This window comes from Ostrinia nubilalis, chromosome 28 (genome assembly GCF_963855985.1).
Source record: "Ostrinia nubilalis chromosome 28, ilOstNubi1.1, whole genome shotgun sequence".
Taxonomy (NCBI): domain Eukaryota; kingdom Metazoa; phylum Arthropoda; class Insecta; order Lepidoptera; family Crambidae; genus Ostrinia; species Ostrinia nubilalis.
Genome location: NC_087115.1, coordinates 3,405,238 through 3,424,163, shown reverse-complemented (window position 1 = coordinate 3,424,163; position 18,926 = coordinate 3,405,238). Strand labels below are relative to the sequence as shown.

Sequence of the window (18,926 nt, the reverse complement as noted above, 5' to 3'; positions counted from 1 at the left end):
GATTACTTCCTAGGCATTTTAGAATTTATTTTGTATTAAATCCAATTATTTCATATTTATTATTTAATTTAATTATTTTAGATTTTTAATGTATACATTTTAGTATTTTAAAAATTAAGAAAACAGCTAATTATGAAATAAGTATTGCATTTGACTAGTTCCGGAGCATGCCGTCGATAAGTCGTTTTGAACCGGTCGACTTTCACTGATGGAAGGGGAAGTTACCTTATCGCTGGCATGCCGCTGGACAGCCAGTTCGATTTGAGCGTCCAAAGCAAGAGGTACTATTAAGATGACGTCATAATGTCGGAATTGTGTAAATCAGTGGTGCTGAAATACAAGTTAGAACAACCTACAAGAGTGTTTCATTTCAACTCAGAAGTGGGATGTGATCTACAGCTCATAAGGTACGTTTTTATTTATTTAGTTAAAAAGTAATTGATTTTAAAAGTTCAAGTAGAAAAACGTATGAATATTTCGTTTAATGCATGAAATAGTTATTTTTAAAACGAGGCTAGACGCGCCTTCAGTTTATCAGGCTAGATGCGCCTTAGACTATGACTAAGACTATGACTATGACCATGACTATGACCATGACTAAGACTTAGTATAACGAGGTTAGACGCACCTCCAGTTTATCAGGCTAGATGCGCCTTTGACTATGGCTATGACTTAGTATAACGAGGCTAGACGTGCCTCCAGTTTATCAGGCTAGATGCCCCATTGACTATGACTAAGTATGAGACATGTAGAGGCTCCTTATGAGCAAAATATTTGACGATTGGTAAGTGCTATTAATTAGTCTACTAAACAAATAAAGATATTTTGGCTTTGACTTTGACTATAACTATGACTATGAACAATGACTATGACTATGACTTAGTATAACGAGGCTAGACACTACTCCAGTTTATCAGGCTAGATGCGCCTTAAGGGCCCCATTGTTTAGGATAGTCTCTAGAATGAAAAGCCTTCTATTACTGACATAACAAGCAAGCCGTCCAGTTGTCACATGAGTTGTGTGTGAAGGTCGCACTGAATAAAATACAAGTATAAATACAAAATCTTTATTTGTGATGCATATGTATAATAGAAACATGTCACAATGGTATTTTACTACACTTTGCCCAGGGAGCATAATATTAATTGTCAAACAAAAGATTTTTTAGATTTATTTTTTGAGATTTAGATTTTTGGAAAAGACACAAATCAAACTTTTGCTTAATATAACATGAACATAGCTTCCATATGATGTTGAGTTGATGCTGGTCACACAGTTTATTTCATCGAGTACTTTATTTCACAGTTGAGTACAACGACTACTGAAGATGGAGCTCGTATGCCGCCAGGGACACCCGTCAGCTGACGATGAAATAAGCGTGCTAAGCGGACGAAGTTGTCGTCGTCGTCCAGTAAGAAGGCGCCACCACGATCGTCTTATATGAGGCCAAGGTTGAAGAAAAATACGCGAAGGAGCTCATCTTCTTCCAGCTCTACTGAAAGAGCAGTGCCACATGAGGTTCGTAAAATTTCTGGTAGACTCTAGTGAAGAAAAGTGCCTTAGATTTTTTTATTGGTAGTTTTTTTTTATTGCGCACACATTATGAAATATTACGCATACCTACAGTAAAATGGGAATATTAGCTTATGTAGTAAATCTTTAATAGTAATAATTAAAGGTAATGATAAAGTATTCGATTATAACGTTTAAATTAACGTTAAAGTAAATGTGCAAAAAAAAATTATTTTTTTAAATATTTTTACACAAGTAAAGTGAATTAATTAATGATTCGTTTATTTTAAAATTGTCGTCGGTTCGGACTTTCGGTAGGTTTTTTTGCCAAGTACAATATCTTGTCTATAGATCTATAATTCCACTTCAAAAATATATTTCGAATTATTCTGACCTCTGATTACATTAGTCTGACCTAGATAGGTAGTTTCTAATTTAGTTTTCTCAAAGAACTACATCAGTTAGCGAGCTCAAATAAACACAATATTATATTACTGTAAGAAGTCATAAAAAAAGTCATGCAATTTGTAACTATAAAAAGAACTTAGTACCTGTACCAAGGTTTCATAGGTTAGGTTAGTCATTTTTTTGGTAGATCAAAAGATATGAAACGTCAAGGTTCCATAATGAGCAGAAGTTTAAAGTTTTTCTTTTAGTAGTCTTTCATTTTATGACAATTTTGTGAGCGCTATTATAATAGCTAATGCAAATAAGAGAATTTTGTCTTTGACTTAGACATTGCAAAAGTTAATTGGCTTAGCTAAGAGAACTACGGACGTCTGTTAGAGGAAATTTTGAATCCTGCTACTTGAAAGGATGAACAGTTTACGTAATTATTTTTATGACAAAAAAAATCTATGAGACTGTTTTGGTAAATGAAAAATCCTTTTAAGTGTTGGTAGTGAGTGCACTTGTTGACGCAAAACCGATGCTGAAACTAAGTATAGTTTGGCAGATCATTTCAATATCAATTCCAATTGTAAAAGTTGTGGTCAATCATCAGTCATACCTCAAAGTATAGAGATAATATAAACAAAAATGTTGATGAGATTGACGCTGTTATAGAAGTGTTAGTGATTGATGATGTATAGCAGACTTCACTGACAATGGACGATTTGACACCGATATTGATTCAATATTACAATTTATTAAAGACATTCTGATCTTGAAAGCTTAATTAATCTGAAATGACCTGTAAATTATCATTTTTGGTCGCATTGTAATTAAGAAAAGTAGTTTGATTAAATTCACAAAATAGCGACGTCACTTGCTTGTCGTGCCATACGAAATCTATGGGAGTTTGATTTGACAGTTTTTAAAAGTACGTCAATTAACTGGCGGTGTCAACACGTCTATTGGTCAAAACTTCACGCAACTGCAATTTCTCACGGTTTTGAATACTGACATTCTATAAAATTCCTGGTCAGAATATTTTCGAGAGCCACGAAAATGACGGACACAAGTGAATACCAGTTAACATAAATTTCTAGTTTTACAGAGGATAGTTTCTGGCGTTTACAGTTGCCTTTCGATTTAAATTTTTAAAATAACTTGACACCTGGCGAGCTTAAGGCCGTGGGTTCGATTCCCGCCTTAGGCGGTTCTATATTTTCAAGTGATATTTTATAATGCGAATAGCTTTCCGCCGAGGGTTCTTCCGCGTGGAATTTTGTTTGTCACATTTGTTTGTTTTGTATGTTATGTATGTAAATTAAACAGGGGGCCAAGTACCGGGTGTTTAAAAGAGCCTTTTTAATTCACAACGGCAAAGGTGAAATCGTTTTTGGTAATTTGTCTCCTAGTCCAATAACACTTAAAGCAAATATTTTAATAGCTACTTCAATGCTTTTTGGAGCATGTCCAATATGTCATGTAAATCGAATTGTAAAAGACCCCTCAGCTATGGATACTCTCGATAGAGCTGATATTATGACTAAGCCCGGACTTAGTTCCGAAATGTTCTGGTTAGTTAGATAAGCTTTATACTCTTTTGTGAAATTATCGCGATTGTATTGCTATAAATCTGACTGAGATAGGACGTACACGTGCAGTCTTTGATGTCAGGATGAAAAAGAATGTGCAAATACCACCATTACCACTTATCTCATTACAAAAGGGAAAAGGGTTCAGAAAACTATAGATGACTAACTTGATCCAATGCTATGATTATCAATATTATTCAGGACTCTAAATCATATTTAAGTCAGATCTTGATGATAAAGAGAAAAGTCTTCAAAGTTCTGTAGCAGTCACTTACTTTAGTCGACCCACAGACAGACGACCCCTGAAGAAAGACATCTTCAATGAAAGACAACTTCTATGAGTTAGAGACACTAGCTGTGGTGTGTGTGCTAAAAAAAAAAAGGTATGTCTTTTACGACTTAAAAGTTTCTACTGGTTATGCTGCCTTAAGAACCACGTTAAAAAAAAAGGAGAAGAAATTTAGTTCCGCGAATAGTCCAAACACCAAAATTCAGTCATAGAATCTGACAACCCATCCAAACATCGTAATCTCTTCAAATAGCAGATACAGTAAGGTTATCAAATTATTTTTAGTGGTCCCACGTACAGCTAGATGGCAAATATGTTGCGCTTATCGTGATGAAATCGAGCATCAGACATTCAGAAACACATAATATAAGGACACTGTAATTGTACCTATTGGTTTCAAAAACTTGGAAAATTTGTAAAGAAGAAAATTATGTTAAGACCTTAGGAATACATAATTCTGACGAAAGTACCTTTAGTGTTAATCATAAATCGTGACCATAATTCATTATTTGCCAGATTACGGTTACAAATGGATATAATTGGATATACTTAATATTAACGTTTTGACATGTTCTTATAAACTTAATAACTTTCACATGGCAGTCATGGCAAGATACACTGTAATTAAATTGATTATGTACTAACATCTAATGGACGTGTATTTATGTGAAATAAAAATTTAGATTTAAAAAGAGAAGTTTCCGATATATTCGATATGGTAGTTTTGAGAAAATTATAAAGTAAAACGATTAATATCTGAATTTCATGCAAATATCCGTTATTGGTTATAAAATAAGTCATTACGAATAATATAGATTAGGTGAATATGTATAGTGTGTATAAGTGCCTACAAGATTTTTCTCCCTTAACATTTGTTACTGGTTTAATATGAAGAATAGTTTCTAAAATGCATTATTAATGTTAAAACACTTGTTAACAAGTTGTCATAGAATTGTTTATCATTCTACTATTTATATGCTTCATATTGTAATATTGTTTGAAAAGTAATATTAATGATTTTAGAATAAATCCTTATTAGACGTGAATGCCGGGAGGCATCACGGTGTCGGATGGCCGAATGTAATGATTTTAGAATTTATATTGTATTTTATACGATAATTGGTTACTTTTAAATAGTTATTGCAACAATTTTAGTATTTGTATTGTATTTTAGAAGAACCCAAAAACCCATTATTAAATTAAAATACTTTATTTGATTACTTCCTAGGCATTTTAGAATTTATTTTGTATTAAATCCAATTATTTCATATTTATTATTTAATTTAATTATTTTAGATTTTTAATGTATACATTTTAGTATTTTAAAAATTAAGAAAACAGCTAATTATGAAATAAGTATTGCATTTGACTAGTTCCGGAGCATGCCGTCGATAAGTCGTTTTGAACCGGTCGACTTTCACTGATGGAAGGGGAAGTTACCTTATCGCTGGCATGCCGCTGGACAGCCAGTTCGATTTGAGCGTCCAAAGCAAGAGGTACTATTAAGATGACGTCATAATGTCGGAATTGTGTAAATCAGTGGTGCTGAAATACAAGTTAGAACAACCTACAAGAGTGTTTCATTTCAATAGTTACACTGATATGCCTAGTTAAGATTTTTTTATCATTATTTTTATTATAAGTGGCATTTAGCGAACCCAAAATTATCTCATAATAATTAAAAATTATTGTTCTCATTATTATTGTATACTTAATTAAGTTGTATACAAATATTTTTATGTATACAACTATACAAGATGTAAATTAAAATTGTGTTTAAATAAGAAAATTACTTTAAATTACTTAACAATTTTTAAGGAACATTTTTATTCAAATTCCCTACCAAATTAATGTTGTGTGTGTATGAGTAACTTTAAATCTGTTTAGTAGTATACATAAAAGTTTTTGGTTGTGTATAAGTACTTTATAAAAAATAATTTCGGCGAATATGGACTATGTATTCTCATAAATTTTCAAAACGTTACATTTACATGCCTTTTAAAAACAAGCAATATTACGTAATAAATTTTAAAATAAATAATAAAACTAACGCACACTTGTCTGAATTTAAATTTGAAACTTTATACTTGACGTATTTCCCATAGTCCCCACTGGTGGATATTGGGAAAAAACTCGTTTGCTCTCAGGGTCGAACTTTATAAACTGTTAGTTTACTGTGTAGTTGTGTAGCATTATATGGGTCAGTAACAGCAACTAGATTTGAAAAAAAAAAACGCGTTGAATCACCAAGGTGCAATAGGGCTTGTATTTTCGTTCACCAGTTGGCGCCAGTAGCGAGTAAAGTCCTGTAACTAGACGTGGAATGTAGATCGTTTCATCCACGAAGACGCGCCCCACTAATTTTTGGTTTCGGTCGCGCGGGGTGCGGGGAGTTTGATCCGAGCAATCCGAGCGTCATTATTTTAGTGTGCGTGTGCACTCATGGATGATTTAGCGTGTACCAATAACACTCAAACATTAGCGGAAGAATGGTGGGGCGCGTCTTCGTGGATGGAACTATCTATAGTGAGCGCTCAAAATTATACTTCTCATTGGATAGTTGACACTCTAGGCCCTAGTCAATGAGGGCTATTGTTTTTATATATAACAGTTGGCACTACTGGCGAGTGACAGGACCTAACTCTACAGTGGCAACAACTAGTGAGGACACAAAGGGATTCTTTTGAGATTGTATAATAATTTTCTGTCTGGTTGCTTGTTAGTGACCGTAGGTAGAGTGACTAAAATTGGTAATAATAAAAAATGCTTTAAATCTTTTTAACCAACATCTACAACTTCTAATGTATACTTATACAACTTATTACACCCTGCCTTGTCTTTGGACCTGTATTCTGAAGCTATGCTCAATAATCTTGAGTTTAAATCGAATTTTGAGTGTTTTATTCTGTTTATTTTTGTTTTTATACTATTTTCAAGTTGATGATTAACGCCCGTATTCACAAACATTACTATAGGGTGACACACAAACCAATCACAGAGCTCTATTCGACGCTGTGCGTTCGATTTGCTCCTTCACTTAAGCAAGTATCGTTTGTGAATACGGGTGTTAATATTTTAGTTAAATGTACGTTCAAAAACTATTTTTAAGTTCACTATCGCTTTAGTTTAAGTACATCTCAAAAAGGAATTGTAGAAAAACCTGTGAACATACTTGAAAAGATTCGGTCTCAAATACGCATTTATTTTGTATGTAACCTTGGAGTTGTCTAATACACCTATTTGCTACATACGTGCGTTTTATTTTAATAGATCTATACATAAGAATTATTTCCAAGAATTTGACAATATACACACAACATCATTGTTCACCACACCACACTACATCCATGGAGACTTAAATTCGCTAACGCAGATGGCGTTGTACGCGGGTTATTCCCAGTTGCCCTCTCTACTGGGGGCATCTGGGAATTAATTAACAGAAATATCCCAGTCTCCCCCGCATGTAAAAAACAGTATGTACTATAAATTATAAGTCATTACAAATTTTAAAACCTGAACACGATACTCAATAACTACCAAACAGATTTCCATACGGTTTTCATAATTTGTTAATCTATTGAATGAAAGTGAAGGAAACTGGCACATTTTTGTAAAGTAATTCCCAGTTGCCCCACAGTTTGGTCGATACTAAAAGGGGCAATTAAGAATAACCAACGCGAATCACCAAATTAGACATCGTTAAATGATGAACCAAATAGGAGTTAACGTATTTATTAAGTACTTGAAATTAATGACTCAAAATACTCCTTGAACCTTCGGCTTGGACTTGGCCACCCTCACCGGCCACAGATAAGATACCCCACAGAGCGATGACAGAATAAACACGAGGAACACACCAATATGGATCGCCAGTTTCATGCCTAACTCGTGCACATAACTTATCTCTTTCGGCGGCGGAACATCTGGAACTATTTTGGACGCCTTCGCCTGAAGATTTTTGGGACGCACGTATATACTTGAAACGGGCTTTGGTTTCACCATTTTCTTCTTCGGTGTGTAGGTTTTCGTTTTATCGGTTTCCACGTCGAGATAGTACCAGGACTTGTGCTTATCAAAGCTTGCTTTTAAGTCGGTTTGGCTGACGCGGTCATCTTTGCAGTTAAATACTGGGTTGGCCATAAGTTTCTGGGTTATTAGAAAGTTAGTTTTGTGTGGTTATTCACATTGCACGTTGAATTTTCATGACCGCAGCCGGGTCGCACGTTGTGGGGAATGGCATTGATGTACTGTCAAATGTCAAGTTTACGTGACAGGATTTGAGAGAAGGTTGCTGAAAGAAGATTGGACTGTTCAAAATTCCCGGTCAGACGTGTCAAGATGTTGGCCAAATGTTTGCACAACAACACACGGCAAATATATTTGCAAATTTTTTAATCATTTGAAAAAAAGTGGCTTTTTTGCGATCATCTTGACTTGTTTGTAACCGGCCATTACATAGAAAGATTGCTTTTAAAGCACTGTTTTCTCAGACCTTAAGCTATAGGTTTAGTGCTGAACTCAGTCAATGCCTGAGGTATGAGAGAGGGAGGGTGTTTTTAAGACGTCTAACGTCAACGAGACTTCAGACCTTCTTCAAATTCAGACAGAAAAAAAACAAAATCTATAGTCCGGTCGCCAAGCACGTAGAATAATTCATTATTACGAGCGATAAGTATGGAAAAATCTAAACCGCGTAAGATAGATGAAGGGGGTAATAAAACGGGATCCACGCGTACGAAGTCGCGGGCGGCCGCTAGTCTTTCCATATCTATGTGCGGAAACGTCACGAAATCTCGAACCCCTCATAAAAGCCAAGGTAAAATTTATTGATTGGTCTATGTTATGTTAAGGTTATTTTATTGATTTAAGGAAAGTACGCGAAGATGCTTATTTCTGTTTAATTTCGTTTTTAATTGTAATAAAATATAGTTATTTTAATGTTCATATTTTTCATTTCACTTTCATTTATTCGACTGACTGTATTGTGTCAGTTTGCAACTGTGTCCACGTGGGAATGTGTCTGATTGAAAATGTGTCCCGTTGACATTGTGTCCCGTTGAAACTAAATCGTAGCTTGGGGTCATTGGACGAAATTCTACGTGCTCGGCGACCGGGCTTTAGAACCTATGAAGGTAAAAAAACTCGGATATTTAAATAAAATAACTGTTTGTAGTAAAATATAAACTTTACTGCCAACCAATGTTTGTTTACATAATTATAAATATCGTCAAAAACATAACGAGAACAACCTTTTAAAAATAAACAATTTCTTGTGTTTTTGCAACAGAATGTAATTTTATTAAATTTTAACAATTAACTTATACATACGAAAGTAGTCCTTAAAATTATACGGAATAGATTTAAAATGAGTACAGCTTAAGAATTTAGGTATAAATGTCTTGATTGACCTGTAAATATTTATTTTACTGTGTTTATATTTTTGTTTATTTCATATTTTATAATTGTACCACTGGTTTTATTTAAAGTTACAATTTTGAAACGTCATGTGGCAAAAATCAAAAACGAACAACTCAATATTGACAGTAGCGCCATCCTGTAAATGTCACAATTACGTGGCAATAATCGGAACTAATAATTCAGTATTGATAGTAGCGCCCTCCTGACAATGTTATAGCTAGGACGGTTCAGGTTCAGTAGGACATTTATACCACTAACTGATCTATCAACACATAGCTCAAACTACTGGATGGATAAAAGCAAAAGATAGTTATTTTTACGTAGGCATCTGCTAAGAAAGGATTTTCCAAAATTCACCCCCTAAGAGGATGAAAGGGGGGTCTAAAGCTTAACGCGAACAAAGTCTCATGAATAAGTTAGTTATTATGTCGATTATATTACAAATTGTCTTATTATGGATGGCAAATTAACAATTCACTGTATTTATAAGACATACCAGACTAAAATTGACCATAATCCAACCCAATAAGGTGCATAAACTTATTTAGTTCCTGTTGCTAATCAAATTCCACCTTAAAACAACTAAAAGGTGTATCCAGTGGTACATTTATAAAATTTCGAGCACGACATCCAACATTCATTTATTACTATGGTTATACGGCCATCAAATTCATTACTACGTTTGGGATGGAGGGTTATGAGTCGTATTCATAAAGCAATAGAGTTCAAATTCGCATAGTTAAGAATACTCCATAGACAATTTAAATTTCCGAGAGTGGATGTCGTAAGAGGCGACTAAGGGACAAATATGCGAACATCAGGCCTCCCCAACCCGTCTGGCCAGCGTGGGGAGTGTAGGACAAATCCTCCATTTGCCTCTGGTAAATTGGAGGGTCGTGCTCCTGCATTGGAGACTAAATGACCTGATGATGATATCGTATGCGAATCAGAACTCTAGCGGTTCAAAAATAAGACCCTGGGGCATTATCCTAAACATTAATATTGTTGTCATTTACTTTAAAAGGAATTTCCAAAGTTTAATTAATATTTTTTATTGTACAGACAGCACATAGAGATAAATTCTATGACATTTATGTAGTTGTATTATGAGTTATATTATGCTGTTGACTGTACAAAAAATATTTTTTACTTCGAAAAAAATAATAATTCATCCATGTAATCGTTTGAATTTATAATTAAAAAAAATACAAGTTAAAAGAACAGATAGTTCTAAACATCATTCTTTCTGCAGTCGGTTAACGAAAAAGAAGGAAATTCCATTTATTAACTATTGTATATTTAAATTACCTAATTTAACACATACAAATGATTAAATACGAAGATTTAATTGTGCTTCATAGACATTCAAAGAGAAGGTAGAAAATAATCTATGTCGGAACCATAGATAAATTCATAGAGAAATCCTTAGTTTTGGTCCCAACATTTGCAAAAAAAACGTTTCCATTAAAATAAACCTAAAGCTTTTGACAGTAAAAATAAATAAAATACACATAATTTTTTAAAAGCGAAGTTTTGCATTTTTTTCCGAAAAATTTTTTTTATTAAAAAAATATTTTTTTTATTTTAAATTTTTGAAAAAGTAATCGTGTACCTCCAAAAGTGTTAGCGCCAAGCGAAAGATACAGCGTGTTTTATTTACATATTTAATATCAACATGATTTCAAGAAATAATATCAAGTTTAATTTTTAAAGAGACTGACGCCCGTTTTCACCATCAATCCCTAATTTTTAAGTGACCCCTATTAAAACAAAATTCTTGTTATGTTTTACCATAGGGGTCACTTATAAAATTAGGGATTGATGGTGAAAACGGACATGAGGCGTATTACCAAACAACGCTCAAAATTCAATTTAATATTCGTCCTGTGATTAGTCTGAGTACTGAAATAACAATTCTGGTATTTTTCACTAGTCCAAGAATCAGAAAGGATTTTTCTAAATTCAACCCACCTCGTAAGCCCGGATGTGCATCAGAAGGAACTAAAACTTTGTAGTCAGTAACGCCGAGACATTTTCGGAGGTGATTTCGAAGTATCGCCGGATGTGCCTTCAGAGGAACTAAAACATTAGCGATAAATTTAAGTTCAAAAATTCGCGCCTATCGAAAAAAAAGAGTGATAGTCTATGGCTTAAAGTATTCAAAATCAGGTATCCAAACTTATTAATATAAAAAAAACAAAACGTCACTGTCAAATTATCATTTTCCTTTGACAAGGTGGTTCGTCCGAGAAGACGTGATGTGCGATTATTTTTTTTTCTTCGCGTTAACGTAGTTTAATTGCAAAACTGATCAGTATAATTTAAGTTAAAATACTGCTAAACAAGCAAAAAAATTATTTTTCCCAATTTGAAGTAGTTTTGTAAGATTTTTTTTCGTTTGAAAATAATAGTTCTTTGCAAGGAACATTCGGTCTTGATGGTGAAAGTTTTATTTTTGTATATTTTTTCTATTGGGATGGAATTGAGTATTGGACTTTTAAAATTATGATATGATTGAGAAAATTTACCATGAGAACGTTCTGATTTTTAGTTTAGTAAATATTATAATTAACATGAATTTTCACTTTACTTCTTATACATTCTAACCTAGCATTAGTGTATGTTATAAAACCGATAGTACTTTTAAAAGTACTAATTATGAAACATTAAATAAAATAAAAACCGTTGTACCTTTTCAGTTACATTTATTAATATCATTATTGTATCTTTATGTAGTATTAATTTATTAAGAAGGTTACATTTATGTTTTACTTTAAAGTATAAAATACAATTTATTTACTTTTCCTTTTTAAAGTCTGTAATACCGAATGTTCTTTTAAGAGAAAACATTTTTTTATTATTTTTCACCTAAAATAAGCTCTATGCACTATTATATAGGGCCCCTGAAAATATGAATGCAAAAGAAAATCTCTAACATAGACATTTTTTTACTCGAAGTGCTCGGCGTTTACTACTTCAAATTATTCGTTCTTCTGAAAGCACATCCGGCGATACTTAGAAGTCGACAAAATTTACTCTTCGGTCTTACGAGGTTAAAAGGGTGAAAAGGGGTTGAAATTTTGTATGGAAGTCCGTCATTTTTGAAGCATGAACTTTTTTAATATAGAATCGTGATAAGTAGAACTATTTTATCTCAAATTTTACGCAAGCGATGCCGCTGGCAAAATCTAGTTAAAGATAAAATATTTTTGGAAATACATACATACTTTCGTCAGACAGAACACTACGTAAGGCTAGTATGTACAATAGTGTTTTCTTGTATTTAAATCGAATTTTGAGCGATATCTAGGAATGACATGGGACTTGATCTGTCTGCCTCACTCGGTATAGCTTTTCAAAGTGATAGAAAGAGAAAGATTATCGCCTGGTTTCAAAAGTACATAGTCTCTTTCTGATAAGTCTCGAGTATATTATTTATTAATTAAAAGTTTACTATTGCATTAAGGTGTATCCACATCTACTGCAGCAGTGTGAACACACCTTTATAAATTAACATTTAACATCCATCAGATAATGTTTTTGTGTTTTTTCAATCATTTTATGAAACTGTACAAGAAGAATTGTAAGTTCTACTTAAATTAGACACTTAGTTTTATCAATTGATATTATTTCAGTTATAAACATATATTTTACACCCTGTATGTAATAAAACAACAATCAATTTTATACTTTAACACCCAGTAAATAAGTTTCAACACATTGATGCACCAAAGATTTAAAAAATTATAATTGAAATTATTATTTGTATAATCAACCTTAAATCGAATGGGTAAGGTGCAAAATATTGTATTTAAGCCTGAAATAATTCCAATTGACTTAGGTACTTACCACTATTTCCATATAAATTTAAATACAGCGAACGAAAAAATCATAGAAACTAACCTTTTTCTATTATTTTAATTGTTCTTCCAAGTTTATAAAACATTGTAAAACATCCAAAGTCTTCCGCTGCGCCTGTCTGTTCAAGATAAACTCAAAAAATACTGAACGGATTTTCATGCAATTTTCATCAATAGATAGAATGATTCATGAGGAAGGTTTAGGTATTATAATTTTTCAAGGAGAAAAACAAAATTTTTGTCCCGGTTTTTGAAAGTGGCCGCGGGAAAGTTTGAAATAATTTAGTTTGCTTCTAGGTTGTTTCCATGTTTCTTTCGTTCATAATATTACTGACTTTACGTATAATTTATGTAATAATTGCAATTATGCTATAATTTATAAATCATTCATGTACCCCCGCGGCTGGTTGAAGGGTATCCTGTAATAAAAACAATATAAATAAATAACTTTAAAAAATATCTAATATAATCCGTTACAGACTGACACACAGCTCAAATTATTGAACGGATTGAACGAAGAATTCCCCAAAATTCAACCCCTAAGGCAGCGGTTCCCAAACTAATTTAGTCTACTGCCCACTTTGAGAATTAATTATTTTTTAGCGCCCCCCATTTTTGTAGTCAAGAGTCGAGCTCAGTCGATGTCTAAGAGTCCTCCTAGTAGATGACGCCTCCCAAGCCTCTACACAACGTCCCGATTTTTTTTCTGGGTCACTTACCGCCCCCTTTTAAGCCTGCAGCGCCCACAAGGGGGCGTTATCGCCCACTTTGGGAAAGACTGCCCTAAGGGGATGAAAACCCCCCTTTCATCCCTTTAGCGGTTGAATTTTGTACCGAACCGAAATAGTGTAAAAGTACAGAACATACTGAAAACTATTGAAAATAATTCACTTTTCTGAATGTGATTCTCAGAATTTGGTGGTGTTTTAGCTAACTATGTAAGAAGTACGTACTAATATGGAATTAGAATTTACCTGCCGTTCCCGAAATGATGGTCTCGTCCTGCAACAATAATGACACATAATATTAATATGATTTTTCACTTTAATAATGAATATTGATTTTATAAGAAAGCCAAGTTTCGTAATGTGTTGTGTGTGTTTTGTAAAGCCTGGTCCGTGAGCACGTAGAATCCCGTCCAATGACCCCAAGCTACCCATCCTTATCGCTCGCGCGTAATTATATTGCTGTCGCGACTGTGCGACGGGCGCCCGCAGTGAGTGTGCGAGCGCGACAGCAACATAATTACGCGCGAGCGATAAGGATGGGTAGCTTGGGGTCATTGGACGAAATTCCACCGGACCGCACCGCACCGCACTTGCCTCAACTTTCGTTGCGCGACCTATAATTGACTTTCATGGCTTTTTTATGGCTTTTATGACCTGTTAGAGCAGTGGTTCTTAACTTTTAAGTCACGAGGGACCATTTTACCAAATTTCTGTCTTGTCAGGGACCGCTTTTTTTTTCAAAATCCTATGAAAGGGGAGGTCGATTTCTCGCCCACTGTGGGCCGTTTGCGTTGAGTTGACTCGACTCATCACGTCACGTCACTTGTTTATTACGATGTCTTCGCGGACCACTTAGAATGCCTCCAGGGACCACCAGTGGTCCGCGGACCACCGGTTAAGAACCACTGTGTTAGAGCTACGAACCTGCGCCATCCTTGTCCGCTGTACAGTCATGCTCTGCTGGGGAACAGTACAGTCGGGCTGGACCCCCATGCAGTCATATATCTCGCGGAGGATCAGCAGCATCGTGTCTTCGGACTCAGTCCGGCTGAGTTGCACTTTAACCGTAACTATGACAATAACCGGTGTTTTTTGTATGGAGTTTGACAGGTTTTTGAAGTTTGTTAAAGCTAAATTATGGTGCAACTCAGCCTAAGACTTTTTTCGCACTATGTCCGATCCGAATCCGTCAAAATACGGATTGAGAAAAGTAACTAAAGCCTGGTCCTTGAGCACGTAGAATTTTGTCCAATGACCCCAAGCTACCCATCCTTATCGCTCGCGCGTAATTATATTGCTGTCGCGACTGTGCGACGGGCGCCCGCAGTGAGTGTGCGAGCGCGACAGCAACATAATTACGCGCGAGCGATAAGGATGGGTAGCTTGGGGTCATTGGACGAAATTCCACCGGACCGCACTTGCCTCAACTTTCGTTGCGCGACCTATAATTGACTTTCATGGCTTTTTTATGGTTTCTATGGCCTTCTACAGCTACGAACCTGCGCCATCCGTGTCCGCTGTACAGTCATGCTCTGCTGGGGAACAGTACAGTCGGGCTGGACCCCCATGCAGTCATAGATCTCGCGGAGGATGAGTAGCATCGTGTCTTCCGACTCCCTGTGGAAGGAAAAGATTTATTCAGTGATCGCACTTAATACACTCGGCATCAAATAAATCGCACCTCCCGCGACAAGCACTTATCAAACGTATGCATCCCCACTTCCCATCACCATTGGTACCATTTGAAAGCCTAGTTCTAAACTTCATTTCATTAAAGGAAAGGTTTTTGCCCCAAAAATATGTCTACAAGGATCCAGAGTCACTTCTTCAAAAAATAGGTAGTTACGCTATAGCCATTTTTTATACCTATAAAACTGTTAAGTTGGGATTAATCGCTATCCATCTGTTAAAGAGGACACGTGAGATCTTTATTTGGTTTCATAACCATAAAAATTGGTCTAATTGATCCCAGAGGTGAGCCCAAAGTGAGGTCTATTTTCAAGTCACATTTATTGTAAATGTTAATCATTTATTTAGAAATGAAATGTATTTTTCTTTAAGGATATTTATTGGGCTTTCAAATACCACCAATATTGTTGGGGTACCATGATTGTGTCAGAAGAAAATCTTTAAATGTTCGCGTCGCGGAAGGTGCGGTTTATTTGATGTTGAGTGTAGTTTAAAGCCCGTTTTCATGATTCATGATCATGATTGATGGTGAAAACGGGCATAAGGGCCTCGTACACCATCTCTGAGTAAAGTGTCAAGTAGGCTACTCGTTGCTTAAAATCACTTGCAACAAAACCATGACACTGAAGAAACTTTAACGCCAAAATATTTCTTATTTTTCAAGTGACGAGGCGCCAAATGCTCCAGGTTGAGGCGCAAACTGACTCCGTGTGGCGCTAACTGACTCGAAGAGGCGCCAACTGCTTCGAAATCGCCAACTGATTCAGCATGGCGCCAACTAACTCAACGTGGCGCCAACCGCTACAATGTGGCGCCAACTGATTCGAAGTGGCGCCAACTGACTTGACATGGCACCAATTAACTCGGCGAGGCGCCAGCTGAATAATCATGACGCCAATTGAGTCGGCGTCGCGCCAAGTAACTCGAAGTAGCGCCAACAGCTTTGATACGGCGCCAAATGACGTTACGCGGCGCCAACTGTCTCGATACGGCGCCAAATGACGTTTCGCGGCGCCAACTGTCTCGATACGGCGCCAACTGCCTGCGTGGCGCCAACTGACAATAGCACACTCACCAATAACAAACGTGGCTGCTCATTGCAAACAGATATTCGTTGATCATCTCAAACGGCGCCTCCTGAAGTACGTAATCCACTCGGCGCCCCGCGTTAAGGCGCCCTAACATTTCTGGTGTCGCCACCTGTTATACAAAAATAAATAACGAAATTAACCAAAAAATAGAGTTAGTTACTATAACCAGGCCTGTTCATCTCCGCGAGTTTACATCGAAAACAAAACACGCACGATGGCCCACCTACAGGATACTATTCGACAAGGCCTCACATACGAGCGAACATTGACTCACGCACGCGTTTTCTTGTGTATGATGGAAGAAAATAAAGAAAATGGTGTACTAAATACTGTGCAGTATTTAACTGCCTAAATAATAATAAAAACACAGAATGTACTTTTTTAAGTTCCTCAAGACACTGAGAGGTAAATAAGTAGTTAATATTATTCATGATAATTCATGCTAAATCATGTATTTCCTCCGCCATTTTCCGCAGTTTGGCACCTCACGTCACATCATTTTATCGAAGTCAGCCCTATAGCTTCGGCGCAGTGCCGATCACTGACGTTTGTCAACAAAATGGTGCTTGACTTGAGACAAGCTAAATTACACCATATTGTTAATGACATTGAGCATACATTTTTTTAAATACCTTCGCGAAGTAAAACTTCTGTACGTAGTACATATTATTATTCTGTGCTATATCTAGTTTGAACTAGGTATAATAATAACGCCCGTATTCACAAACATCACTATGAGGTCTCACAGTGCGCGTGGACGCACAGGGTGACACACGAACCACCACAGTGCTCTATTCGACGCTGTGCGTTCGATTAGCTGCTTCACTTAAGCAAGCATCGTTTGTGAATACGGATGTTTAACAACCAAGTTTTTATAAATTTTTGTGTGGTGCTCGACAATTTTGATTTTTAAGTCATCAAAAAACTTAACTCACCACGTCATTCTGAGCTGCATCATCTTTCACTTCTTCGCATAACTGCTCCTTTTCTATTTCTTCTTCAACAACCTGAAAAACAAACATTAAAAAAATTATTAAGGGTCTCAGACTGACGGACAATACAGTGAACCCATAAAGTTCAGTTTTTTCCTTTTTTTTTATCCACAACGAGGAAGCTCTTGGCCTGTATCTCACCTGATGGTAAGTGACGATCAGGCCGAAGGTGGAAGCGAGCTTCACCCGGAATCCTCGACCACGGAGGAACTGACTATCTTACCTCTAACTGCCGGAACACAACAATGCTGTTAACATTGTTGTTATGACGACAGACTTAGGTAAGATGGTGGTAGCTAGCCAAGCGTACCACCAACCAAACCGAACAGAAAAATCTGCCCCCATTGGGAATCGAACCCGGGACCTCTGCCTCTGAAGCAGGACCACAGAGGCGGTTTTGGCACAGAGGCACTTTTGAAGTACAGAAGTCTACAAATGCTATGCCTGTAAAACGGGACTTGTCACACCACACTTTCCCACCGTTGCAACTCCTGTATAGCCAGGATCTACAGCTTGGCCTCCACTGAAACCCAACCATTGAAGGTTGAAGGATTTGACACACTGGTCTGCGGTCATATCAAAGTGACCATGATGTAAGTTGCAATTTGCTGTATCTGATTGAAAAAGAGGCTGAGAAAGGTGACTGAGTTTCTTCCGCCACTTCTTCTCAGCACCAGCCCATATGTTGTCCCGAAGTGTCGGCAGGGCAAGCTATTATTGGAACGCGTATAAGCGCCCTGGAAATGACCTAACTACTGAATAAAAAACAATATTGTTCGTTCAAACTTTCATTTTGACGAAACCGCTGCCCGCAGAACACAAATGGCAAATGCTTGAAGGCGTAAGAAGTCCTGTAGAGTATAGAATGAACTTACCTTCTCCAGTTGCCCATCGCTGGGAGGCTGTGCTTTCCACATGCTGGTCCAGGTAGCTTTAATGGATTCCAGCAGCTTCTGCTTGAGATCGGCGCCCACTCGCGCCATTGTGTCTTTTAGTTCTGCAACGATATATTATATTTACAACCGTACGGCTAGCACGAAAAACTTTCGAGTTCGAATCGTTTGCGTATTCGAATCGCCATCAAAAGATTTAGTATGAAAACTAAAACAGCGCTCATGTGAACGTGTCGTAAAGTGAAATTATTGCACGAAACTTATTTTGACAATCTAAATTGTCACGTTATCGTTAAATTCGAAGGTTGAGTATCGAATTTTTTCGAATACGCCAACGATTCAAAGACGAAAGTTGTTCATGCCTAGAGGTACTGGGGACCTCAGAAGGGGTCTAGTGGAAAGACCACAGTCTTAGGCTTTAAGGCCCGGTTTCCAACAAGGCGGAGCAGAACGGAGCACGGAGAATTGTTT

The 18,926-nt window shown here is 36.3% G+C and overlaps 1 protein-coding gene across 1 annotated transcript in view; it reads right to left on the bottom strand.

Annotated features, from left to right (window-relative positions):
- Positions 1 to 8,950: 8,950 nt before the first annotated feature.
- Positions 8,951 to 18,926, bottom strand: part of LOC135085479 (uncharacterized) — a 140,616-nt gene continuing 130,640 nt past the window's right edge. The window contains exons 15-20 of the mRNA XM_063980270.1: positions 18,438 to 18,559; positions 17,506 to 17,577; positions 16,555 to 16,679; positions 15,290 to 15,407; positions 14,037 to 14,064; positions 8,951 to 13,481 (exon numbers count right to left, since the gene is read on the bottom strand). Of these exons, the coding sequence (XP_063836340.1) occupies positions 13,450 to 13,481; positions 14,037 to 14,064; positions 15,290 to 15,407; positions 16,555 to 16,679; positions 17,506 to 17,577; positions 18,438 to 18,559 (497 nt within the window). The 3' untranslated portion in view covers positions 8,951 to 13,449. The remainder of the gene's footprint in view (positions 13,482 to 14,036; positions 14,065 to 15,289; positions 15,408 to 16,554; positions 16,680 to 17,505; positions 17,578 to 18,437; positions 18,560 to 18,926) is intronic.